The 10,905-nt window shown below is 60.6% G+C and overlaps 1 protein-coding gene across 4 annotated transcripts; it reads right to left on the reverse strand.

Annotated features, from left to right (window-relative positions):
• Window positions 1-1,739: 1,739 nt before the first annotated feature.
• On the reverse strand, window positions 1,740-9,792 carry MEAF6 (MYST/Esa1 associated factor 6). Of its 4 annotated transcripts, XR_008310917.1 has the most exons (9): window positions 8,946-9,792; window positions 7,977-8,092; window positions 7,190-7,277; window positions 5,931-5,976; window positions 4,866-5,058; window positions 3,290-3,319; window positions 3,100-3,158; window positions 2,515-2,548; window positions 1,740-2,113 (listed from the first exon to the last, which is right to left on the reverse strand). XR_008310917.1 is itself a non-coding variant. In XM_053268751.1 (8 exons), exons 1-8 carry the CDS (start codon window positions 9,054-9,056, stop codon window positions 2,105-2,107), a joined length of 627 nt encoding a protein of 208 aa, XP_053124726.1. In that variant the 5' UTR covers window positions 9,057-9,771; the 3' UTR covers window positions 1,740-2,104. The 4 variants fall into 4 exon arrangements, 2 of the variants coding, with proteins under 2 accessions (XP_053124726.1, XP_053124727.1); XR_008310918.1 differs by lacking the exon at window positions 3,290-3,319 and having other exon boundaries at window positions 8,946-9,785; XM_053268751.1 differs by lacking the exon at window positions 3,100-3,158 and having other exon boundaries at window positions 8,946-9,771.
• Between the last annotated feature and the right edge of the window lie 1,113 nt (window positions 9,793-10,905).

Genomic DNA, 10,905 nt, shown 5'->3' on the forward strand with positions numbered 1-10,905 from the left:
ATAGCAGGAGCTCCAGGAGAAAGGCGAGGCTGCTCCAGAGTCTGAGAGCCCTGCAGCTGGGTCAAGGCCACATCCAACCCACCTCCAGATGGAATTCCTCCTGCTGGAACCTCCACAGCTTGGCTGCCCTCCGAGGCAGCAAAAGGCCGAGGCGGCTGCACGACACGATGCCGTGAGAGGCTTACCGAGCAGGTTCCCGAACTGACCCATGAAAACCGCTTCCAACTCGCTTCGGGCGGGGAAAGCAAGAGGCGGCGAAGAAGAACATTAGGGGAGCAAAGACGGTGCCATGCATTAAATACTCACAGAGGCAAGGCAATTAATGCTGGAATCTTCCCCACCTCCCAGAGAAGGCAAAACGTCTCAGAAAACAAAGGGCAACCATTACACTTCAGTGGCCTAACTCATGTCTCGGAGGTAAATAGGGGAACGGGATCAGTCACATCAGTCTCGGCTCCTTAGCAGTGACCCCTTTGGACAGCGGCCTCCTCCATTTTGCTTCCTTTTGCCTCAGAGAGGTTAGGCCTCAGTGCTCATGTTGGAGGGCTTCCCACTGTCCAACTTTGTACTTCATAAGGGGAAAGGACGGCTGAATTCCTTCTTAAGGTGAGAGGGACCAAGACTTTTATCAGTTGCATGACCAGCAGACATTCAACAGGTGCAACTTTGCCTAGCATTTGAGGGTGTGTACCTGTTGATATTCTGTCTGTACTTCAGCTTGTACAGCTGGACATTGTCTCATAATATGGTCTAGGAGCCAAAAAGCCACCTTAACAGCAGTTAACTGTCAAAAGAATGTTTCTAAATTTCAAACATAAAACAAGCAGAACGCTATTCATGTGATAGCATATTTAGCGCTACGGTGCCCACCCCTTATGTGAAACATATCCATTCCTTTTTCTGGCTCTCTTTTACAAAATGTGCTGGTGGTTGTTGTTGCCTGGTATGGTAACAGTACTCAAGATATGCTTGGAGGCACATGATATCAAGTTCTTCTTAAACATCGCTGTGACACACGAATCCCCAGCTTTTATTGTTGCCACCAGCCTACATAGGTAGTGGACTGCAGAATGGAGGATCTCACCAAATTGCGTTTCCATAGTTATGATTTTGTAGGCCAGTAAAATATCTCAGGCTGGACATCAGGCTTCTTGCCCCCATGGTGTGATCATCACAGGCCATCGAATCCCCTCACTTTTTGGAGCTGCACACCCGCAACTACCCATGTAAAGCAAAGGGTTTTTCCTTTAACTGAATTCACAAACAGCAGAAAAGAGTATCAAAACAAGACTCATCCAAGTTCTGTGCACACCCCTGGCCCCTTTTCTCAGGAGAATTAAGAACATACCCTGTTTCCCCGAAAGTAAGACCTACCCCGAAAGTAAGACCTAGCAGTAATTTCTTATGTACCGCTAATTGCCCTAGTGCATTTTGGGGGGCTAAAATTAATATAAGACACCGTCTTATTTTCGGGGAAACACGGTAAACATCAGCCCTGCTGGATCAGGCCCATCTAGTCCAGCACCCTGTTTCCCAATGGTCCACCAGATGCCTCTGAGAAGCCCACAGGCAAGAAGTGAGGGAACACCCTCTCCAAAATAAAAACACACACCTTTTTAGCGATTGGGAATAGCTCACCCGGCATCGCCCTGTTCAGACTCCGCCCCAAAAAGACAACCTCACACACCAACATTAGACTGCAAAGTCTGGCTTAATTAAAAAAAAAAAAAGGCAGAAAATCACATATCAAGGTTTATTTATCAATAAAATAAAATGCAACGTACATGAGACAAAAAAAGAACTCAGGAGGAAGAGGTAAAGGACCGGGAAGGGAAGGGAAGGGAAGGGAAGGGAAGGGAAGACCACCAAGAGTCTCTCTCACACGGGGCGATGTCACACACGATGGAACGGCAGCGCGGAAGGACTGGCCAATCAGAGGAGCTCAGGAGCCGTTTTCCGACTGGCAGGAAGCAGCAGCCCGGGATTGTCGTCCGAGGGGAAGCGTGTGGTCTGGCAGGCAGCCGGCCTTGTGCTTATTCCGTCTCTTGGGATGGAGAGTGGCTGGGAGGAGGAGCAGCTCCTGGAAGCTGCCGTGGGGAGAAACCTAGTAGTCCTGTGGCAGAGAGGAGAAGGAAGGCGGGGGGTCAGGGCCCACACACAACAGCTCACTTGATCCCGCTGCCCCCCCCTCCACCCCCACCCCAGTCTGTGTGAGTAAAGAGAGGGTCAGGGAAGTTCCATCTAGCAGGGCATTCCGGAGAGGAACAGAAAAGCCAGCCTCTCTGTTTGTACAGCCCAGCTGAAAACACAGCCTCCTAGAGGAAAGGCAAGGGGTCCCTCCATCTGTTCCCTAGCAAAGTTAAGGTGCATTTCTGCCTTGCCCCCACCCCTGTCCCAGCACTCTGCAGCCACTGAAACAAAAGCTGGGTCCTGATGTGGGAGCGCTGGGTGGAAAGTGGCTAGATTCAGGGCGGGGGGGGTGGCCCCAGGAATGAAGAGAAGGCAGATACTTACAGCTCGGGGTTTTTTGTTCAACTTGAGATCAATCCTGTAAGGCAAGAAAGGAGAAAAGAGTGCGCTCAGGGGAGATTTGGTCCAAGGGCAGCTCCAAAAGACCTGGCCACAGCCCAGGGCACATGGTCACATCATTCCCACTCGCCCATTCAGCCAGGCAAAAGCAGGATTCCAGACCCCACCCCACAACTCTGCACCAAAAGGCAGATCTGCCCACATACACAGATGGAAAAACAAATTAGAGAGTTAGGCAGCATCCAAAAACTGTGTGAGCAAGGTCATGCGCTATGTTAGCATGTTAAAGGTGCAGCGAGGAGGAGGAGGAGGAGGAGAGGAGAGGGCCAACTCGTTGGGTGTCGGATTTGGCTATGCTGATGATGCTCGAACTCAAACCCCACAGGTGATTTGGGGGTGGGATGGGGGATGCCAAACCCACATGGGCACTTGGCCTTGGAAAGCAAAGCGAGGAAAATCAGTCTTGAAAAACTCAACAGAAGTTTATCTGCTTTTGAAAATGACACAAAGAAGCGGAAGAAGGAAGCTGATTGAATTTTTTGTTGCTAAAGTTATTAAATAAAACGTTACCTCCATCGCGCTTTTGTCTGTATTTTAAAAAACTTGCCAGCCTAACCTAATATACATACCTACAATTAAACAGATAAACTACGTGTTAGAATAGTTTTGACAGGGCATGTGGAGGGAGGGGGAGGGGGGAAGAGGGGGCAGGTCTACACACTAACATCACAGCACAAAAACTAAGTCAAGTCAAACTTACTCAAAGTCATAATCAAACATGCCAGACGGGCTGAGGGGCAGCGTTGGAAAGGAAGAAAGCAATAGAAATTAACATACTACCGTAGGAAATTAAATCAATTAGTTGATTAGCCACCCTAGCAAGATTATTCAAAAATAAAGAATGCGCCACGGGTCCGGACCACGTCACGTCCAGCCCCCGCCACTGCTCGCCTGGGAAGCCCCCCCCCCCAACACACACACTCTTTCTTGGCCCGCTGCCCTGGATCTGGTCAACGAGGGCAAAGGGGAGAAAAACGGCAGGGCGTCAGGCAGCAGCCGGGAAGCCCAAGGGCCACAAAAGGCAGCTGTGAACGCCAGGAGCACAAGGGCAGAGGCAAGGACCAGGCTCTGGGCACGTGTGGAGTTCAAGCAGCACTCTAGGAGACCCGCCTGGGCAAAAGCAAAGCCAGGAAGCAGCCCCCGGATGGATTGGCACACACACCGCCCAGCCTCACTCACAAGCCTGACATGTCAGTGCAGGGGAACCGGGGCGGGGCGGGAGCACTACAGACCAGACACCCTGGCGGGGCACCAGCTCTCGCCACCACCCAGGAGTCAGGGAGAGGCAGGCTGGCCAGTTCCAGGGGTGCTCTGCCCACCTTGCATGGGGGTAGCACGCACAACGGGGCTCGGGCAAATGCCCTCTCAGGGCTCTGCAGCTGTCGAAGAAAAAGGACGGCAGCCTGTGCCGGAAGGGGACCGCCCTGGCCCAACGGCCCACCTCCCCGCTTCCTCTGGCTTCAGAGACCTCCCGCGCAGAGCCTGCGATCCCGCTCTCCAGTGGAAAGGCGGCGCGCAAGCTGGGCCTGAGCCATGGCGGGCCAGCGGGAGAGGCCCCAAGCCCAAGCCCACTTCCACCGTCAGGATCTTCAGGGCTGCCCTGGAGGGCACCTCTGGCCACTTGCGCCCTGACTCCCGAGAGCCCAGCCACGGAGGGATGCCCTCCCTCTGCTTGTGGAGCTTGCCCCTTGCTCCTGAGGAGTGGCAGCTGGCCCCCACCAGCCACAGCGGCCTCTCCTTCCCGCACGGCTCACCACTGGGGCGGGAGGAAACGCTGCCAGGAGGAGGGCGGCTGCCTCCCCACTGGCGCCCTCCTGGCCTGGAATGCACTGGCCAGATCTCAGCCAAGCTGCTTTCCTGCCTTGACAGGTTCCCCCAACCAGGACCAGCTGCCGGTGACTTGGGAAACTTCATATTTTCGTCCAACCACCTCTGGGGACCCCACAGTGCACAAAGTGCTGGGTGCGAATTACTGATCAGCTGAGACGTTGATGGGGTGGCCCTGAGGCAGAGCCTGCCTCTCCGCCTAGCCTACCTCACCATGGCGTTGAAAGGGCAGAAGAGGGGAGACCACAAACGCTGCCCTGAGAGACTTGGAGGCAGAGCAGGAGAATGCCATGACAGACAGACAACACCCAGGGCCGAGTGGTTCCATCACCACCCAACCCCACGCGCTGGTAGGACAAGACACAGCTGGAGGGAGGTGCCAAGCCCCAGGGGGCCCCTCTGCCCCACTCCTCTCCACACAGCCCCTGTTTGGCACTGGCCTGGCTCACCTGTGCCGGTTTTTGTTCTTCCGCTTTTTGTGGCTAGTGTGGTGGCTGCCAGAGGAGGCAGAAGATGCCGCTTTAGGGGGCTTCACCCCTTGGACGGAGCCGTCCAGCTCTTCGGCTTCCTCCTGGCTGGGCTCGTTCTCCTGGTTGTGGAAATCCGGGGACGTGTCACTCTCTGTCCCGCTGCCGGGCTCCCCTGGAAGAGGACAAACCCAGATGAGCCCCCAGAAGCCCAGGAAAGAGCGGGGGGCTTGCGTCTCGCTGGCTGGAAACAGAGGCAGCCCTCAAGGGCCCGGCAGAAAGGCCTTCCCGGCCTGGCGAGCCCCTTTCCCTTTGGAACACTCAGAGCAGGATGGAAATCCAAAACAACAACGGACGCGGACAGGCCGGCGTGCTACGAGGCCCGGCTTCCTCCCCGACACGTTGCCCTTCCTTCCCCGCCCCGGAGAGCTTGCAGCCATGCTGGCTTCTGCCGGCATTCTGTGTGGTCCAAGCAGTGCACCGTGGAGCCTGGGCCCCACACACCTGCCGAAGTCTGTGGGGAAGGGCTCACCTTGAGAGGAGGCCGCGGCTGCTCAGTGATCAGGTGGATGCTTGGCGTGCCAAAGGCTCAGTCCCCCAAACCTCCAGGTGCGGCTGGAGAAGAGACCTTACCTGTCTGAAGCCCTGGAGAGCTGCACCCGCCAGCAGAAAAGGGAGAGGAGAAGCAGCTTGTGCCAAGCACTCACGGCTGGGTCAGGGGTCAGCCGCTGGAGGCCCCAGAGGGGAGAGAGGGGCGGGTCAGCTCGGTGGCGGAGCTGCTGCTGCTGCTGCTCTGTATGCTGAGGGTCCCAGGTTCAGGTCATGGCAGCATCTCCAGATGGGAACGATCCCCAGGCCTGAAGCCCTGGAGGGCCACCGCCAGCCAGCCACCCAGAAGATACGGGGCTAGATTAACGGACTCGCCATAAGGGAGCTTCATACGTTCACATTCTGAACCAGCTTTCAGAGGGTTTGGGGGAAAGGTGCAACAGAGAAAAGAAGCCCACAGGAGATGTGGATGGCCCAGAGGAAGAGAAGGCCACCTACGTTTTTCAATGAGCTGGTCCTGGACTCCGGCCAACGCACTCACTGCCTAGAAAAAAGCAGAAGGGTGGGGGGGGAGCTGTGAGGGCTCCTGACAGACTCCAGCCTGGCCCCGCGTCTGCTCTCAGGGTGGCAGCACACAAGCGAAGAGGCCAGGCTGCATGGAGCAAGCACAGCCTCGGCCACCGGCCTCTCGAGACTATCAGCTCCCTTCCAAACGACACGTCAGCAGCAGGTTTCCCCCGGTCTGGCAACGCGACTGCACTGGAAAGGGCCAAGAGAGATCCCAGGGAGGTCTCGGAAGCCTGGAGGAGGGGGAGCAAGTGTGGAAAGGCCCACCCTCTGGCCCACGCCTAGGCACCCTTCGGGGTTCGGAGACGAGGAGGCAGGGTGCCTCTGAGTCCCAGCTGCAGGGGAGCAACAGCAGGAGGGAGGGCAGGCCCCTTTCCACTCCTGCCTGCGGCTTCCAGCGGCACCTGCTGGGCCACTGCGGGAAACAGGATGCTGGACTGGATGGGCCTCCTTGGGCCTGATCCAGCAGGGCTGTTCTGAGGTCCAACTAGGGAGGCAGAGGGAAACCTCCAGTTACTCCTTCTGATCAGCTACCTCAACTAGGCAGGCCTGAGGAGAGAAGCAGGAGGCGCTGGAGGCCTTTCCCAACACGCACAGCCCGTACAGGTGTGCTGTGGAGTCGCCACCCCAGGCCTGGCACCCCGCTGCATGCAGGAGCCGGGGGGGGGGCAAAGGGGGCACAGCTGCCTCTCAGAGGCCCCCCAAATTGTTTCCGTCTCTCTGCGGAATGAGTTTTGTCCTGGGTGGCAGTATCAGGGCACTGTGTGTGCACACCTGCGTCCAGAGTGGGGCTTTCCTGACTCAACCTGAGCGGGCTCTCAAATGAACTGAGAAGGCGTGTGAGCGTGCACACGTGCGCACGCCTTAGGGGGACCGCTGCTGCCTCTGCTTCCTGGAGCTCCGTTGGCTCCTCTCTCCCCCACCCTGCCCCAGCGCTGATGACAGGCACGCTGCCTGCAGGCTGCCACTCGTCAGGTAGGCCACCCAGCTCTACCTGGCTAATGGCCAGCCTGCAGGCAGCACAAAGGGCAGGAGCGAGAAGAGCCAACGGAGCTCCTCCGGGAAGGAGAGGCAGCTGCACCTCCCGCCCCTCTCGCTGGGGGCAGCTGCGCCCACACGCCAGCCAAGGAGCAGCAGCAGCAGCAGCAGCAGCAGCAGCCGCCTCTTCCAGTCACGCAAGCCAGACTCACAGCAGCCGATGTCACAGATGACTTGCTGAAAAGGCGCTCGGCCTCCTTGAACTTGCGGTTCCGTCGATCGTTCTTGCTGTTGGAGTTCCTGCACAAGAGAAGATGGTGGACAACTGGAGCCCTGGCTGGGATGCGCGGAAGCCAAGGCCAACCTCAAGGGGCCTGCCATAAATGGCCCCGGCACAAACACAGCCCGCTCTCTCTCCAAAGAGAATCCGCCAGGAAGACACAGAAAACGGCCTTATTTGCAGAGTCTGCCCCCTGACCAATTTAGCCCAAGACGACGAGCTCTGGCTGGCAGCAGCTCTCCAAGGACTGAGAGAGGGGGAGGTTTTTCCAAACCTACCACCCAAAGGAATATTGCTGTTGTTTTAAACTGGAAGTGAGAAACAGAACCCAGGCTCTTCCGCAGGCAAAGGGTGTGCTCTACCGGTGAGCAAAGGCCCTGCGCGGGTCTCCTTTGGAGCCCACCCAAATGGAAGCCTAAAAGGACTGCTCAGCACCAGGGATGGAGGAGGAGGAGGGGGCTGCCACATGCACGAGAGTGACAGGTGCAGCCCCTGCCCAGAAGCAAGAGAGTTAAGCGAGGGCCCCCGGGAACTGGAGACGGTGTTTGGGGGAAGCCCAGTGAGAAGGATGCTGGCCATTTGGGCTGCACTCCCAGCCCCTCGTGGCGGGTCCCTTGTCCCTGCTGGAGCTGCTGCCTGGGACGGAGCCCCACTTCTGACCAGCTGCGCCATGGTGCTAGTCCTCTGGAAGGGCGGCAGCCCTTTCTTCCCCAACTCACTTCTGGTTGGTGAGGTACCGGTCCCAGCCGCGGATGATGTTGCCGTACATCTGGGTGTCCTCCAGGTAGCTGCCCTCGAAGGCATAGATCTGCCGCTCTAGGTTGGCCAGCGTCTCCTGGGGAGAGATGGAGAAGCAGGGGGCTAGCAGGGAGGCCCCAGCCCCTGCCCCACTTCGCCAGGGCGGGGGGAGGCGGCAGGAGCAGCTTGTCCTAATGAGTGGGGGCCATGGGTGGGGGGGGGCAAGAGGAGTCAGCTACAGCCCCCCCCCCACAACTGAGCCCGTCCCATTGCATTCAGTGGGGGCTTATTCCAAGGAATTGGGTACAGGCAGCGGGGCAGCCAGAAATCCAGAAGTGCAGGCCTTTTCCATGGCGACCCCTATCACCACGCCCCCCCCAGCTATGCCCCATAACAGCCCCCCCCCCTACACACACACACACTTAGAGAGGTGCTGCCAGACTGGAGGGTGGGTGAGCTCTGTTGGAAGGAATCAAGGGAGGGGTCCCAAGCCAGAGCCTCCTGTGGCCCCCCCCCCCCCAGAACAGCCGCCTGGCTTGCCCACCCGGGAGGGGGGGAGGAGTTGGGGCAGCAGGAGGCAGCACTGGCTTCCCCTGGAGAGAGACCCCCGAGTGCCCCCCCACCCCCACCCCGGGAAAGTCCTGCGGACACGAATGGGGGCTCCAGCCGGGGTGGGGGGCACAGCGGCCGCCTCTCCTTCCCGGAGCTCCGCTGCCCCCTCTGCCCCGCCCTCTGGCCATCCGTCAGGTAGAGCTGCGCGGTTAGCCACCAGACGCAAGCCCGCCCCCGCCCTTGCAGGCAGCGCGCCGAGCGAGAGCGCGGCGGGAGGGCGGGCCGAGCAGGGGGGGCGGCGGCGGGGGCCCCTCCCGGGCCCAGGCGGGCCTGGCGCGCGGCCTGGCGCCCTCGCCCTTGCCCCCCGCCCAGCCCCCCCCCCCCCCCCCGCCGCTCACCGCCAGCTCCTGCTTGCGCTTGACCAGCTCGGCCAGCTCGCGGCGGGTGTCCGGGATCTGCGGCGGGGCGCCCGCCTTGGGGGCCGCCGCGCCGCCGTGCAGCGCCGCCATGGCTGCCGCGGGCGGGAGCGAGCGAGCGAGAGCGAGCCAGGCAGGCAGGCAGGGAGGGAGGGAGGCGGCGGCGGCAGCAGCGACGCGAGCCTGGCTGGGAGGGACCAGGCGGCGGCGGAGGCCGGGCGGGCCCAGCGGCGGCGGCGGCCCCTGCGACCGCCCAGCAGGAGGAGCAGCAGCAGCAGCAGCCGCGGTGCCGCGCGGAGCCGCCGGGGGCAGCAGAGGCCCAACGCCCGCCCGCCGCCGCCTGCTGCTGCCGCTCCTCCTCTTCCCGGCGCGGGACTCACTGCTGGCCGCGGCGGCGAAGCGGCCCTGGAGGGCGCCGGCCGAGACCCGCGGAGCCCCCAGACTCAGAGGCAGTCTACCCCACCCGGAACACCCGCGGCGCTCCTCCGGAGGGGAGGGGAGGGGAAGGGAAGCTGGCCCGGCGGGCCGGATGGATGGCGGGTGGGCGGCGCTGGGAGGCCGCAGCCTGGACGGGCGCTGGCGCTTGTGCCTTGCCGCAGGGGCTTAATCTGGAGGGCACCGAGCCTGTGGATGGAGCGAGCCTCCGGGCTCAGAGGCAGTCTACCCCTGGGGCTGGCGCCGGGCCCGGCCAGGCGTTCCCCAAGGCGGCGGCGGCGGCGGCTGCTGCCTCCGGTGGAGCGGGGAGGCCAGCCCCGGCGGGTGGACGTCGACGGCCCCTTCCCTGGCTCCGCCCGCCCGGCACGAGGCCTCGGCCATGCAGGCGCCCTGCCCTGCCCTGCCCTGCCCTGCGGCCGCCTGCAGCCGAGGGGGGCACCGTCTCCGCGGACCCCGAGCGGACGGGAAGGCTCTCGCGGCCGCCCGCGCCCCCTCCCTGCCTGGGCGCGCTGCCCCTTGTCTGAGCGGGGCTCCGTCGGGGGCGGGGAGGCGGCGGCAGCCCCCATAGAGACGCCGGGCTGGCTGGCTGGGAGTCCGGCGGAGGAAGAGGGCGCGCCCCGGCTGCTTGGGCAGGAGCGGAGCAGCGGCCCTCGACTCTGGGGGTGACCCTTGCCCGGGAGTGGTGCTGGCCTGCCCGAGGAAGCCTCCTCCGGAGCCAGGCTCCCGCCTCTGGGGGAGGGAGACTAGGGAGGGCCCGCACGGGGCCCCCACCAGGCGGGCTCCCCAGCCAGATCTCGCCGCTGCATTCACGGCGGGTGGAGATGACGGAGAGAGCAGAGGCTGCCGGTGTTTCGGTGCCGCTGGAGTCCGGACAAAGCCAGTCTGGCCGAGGACTGCAGGCGCAGCTCCACACAGCTTCAGTGAATGCACGTGCAAGGTGGAGGGGCCCCGGCCTCCGCCTCTCGGAGACCCGCTCTACCCGGCGGCGCCGGCCCGGACATTATGCTGGATGCGTGTGGGGGTGACCAGAGCTACGCCCCCCCCCATGTGCATTCACAGAAGCTGTGTGTAACCGGACTACACCTGCACAAGCTAGACTAGGATCCCTGCAGACATGACACTGCGTACAACCCTGCTCCCCCCACTGCCCAGGACTACTGTAGGGTTCAACACAAACAGGACACTTCTGGGTGTGGGAACTGACTGCTTCTTCAAGCTTCCTTTGGGAATCTTTGCTGATTGGGGTGCAACAGAAGGTGACAACAACTCTCCCACGGGGACACCAGAGCTTGGCCCTTCCCCTTGGAGGGAAGTCAGGGTGGCTCGCGTTTGCTTTATTTCAGAGGCCTTTGGTGAAGGTCTATCTTACTTTCACTACCACTTCTGCTATAGTTTTAACTAATTATTTCTAATATTGTTCTCATTGCTTAAGTTGCTCTGGTACAAGATGAGAGGATATAGATATTTTATAAAGTACACATACTTTCACATGCAAGCTGATAGACCT

Source organism: Hemicordylus capensis, chromosome 7 (genome assembly GCF_027244095.1).
Source record: "Hemicordylus capensis ecotype Gifberg chromosome 7, rHemCap1.1.pri, whole genome shotgun sequence".
In the NCBI taxonomy this organism is placed as follows: domain Eukaryota; kingdom Metazoa; phylum Chordata; class Lepidosauria; order Squamata; family Cordylidae; genus Hemicordylus; species Hemicordylus capensis.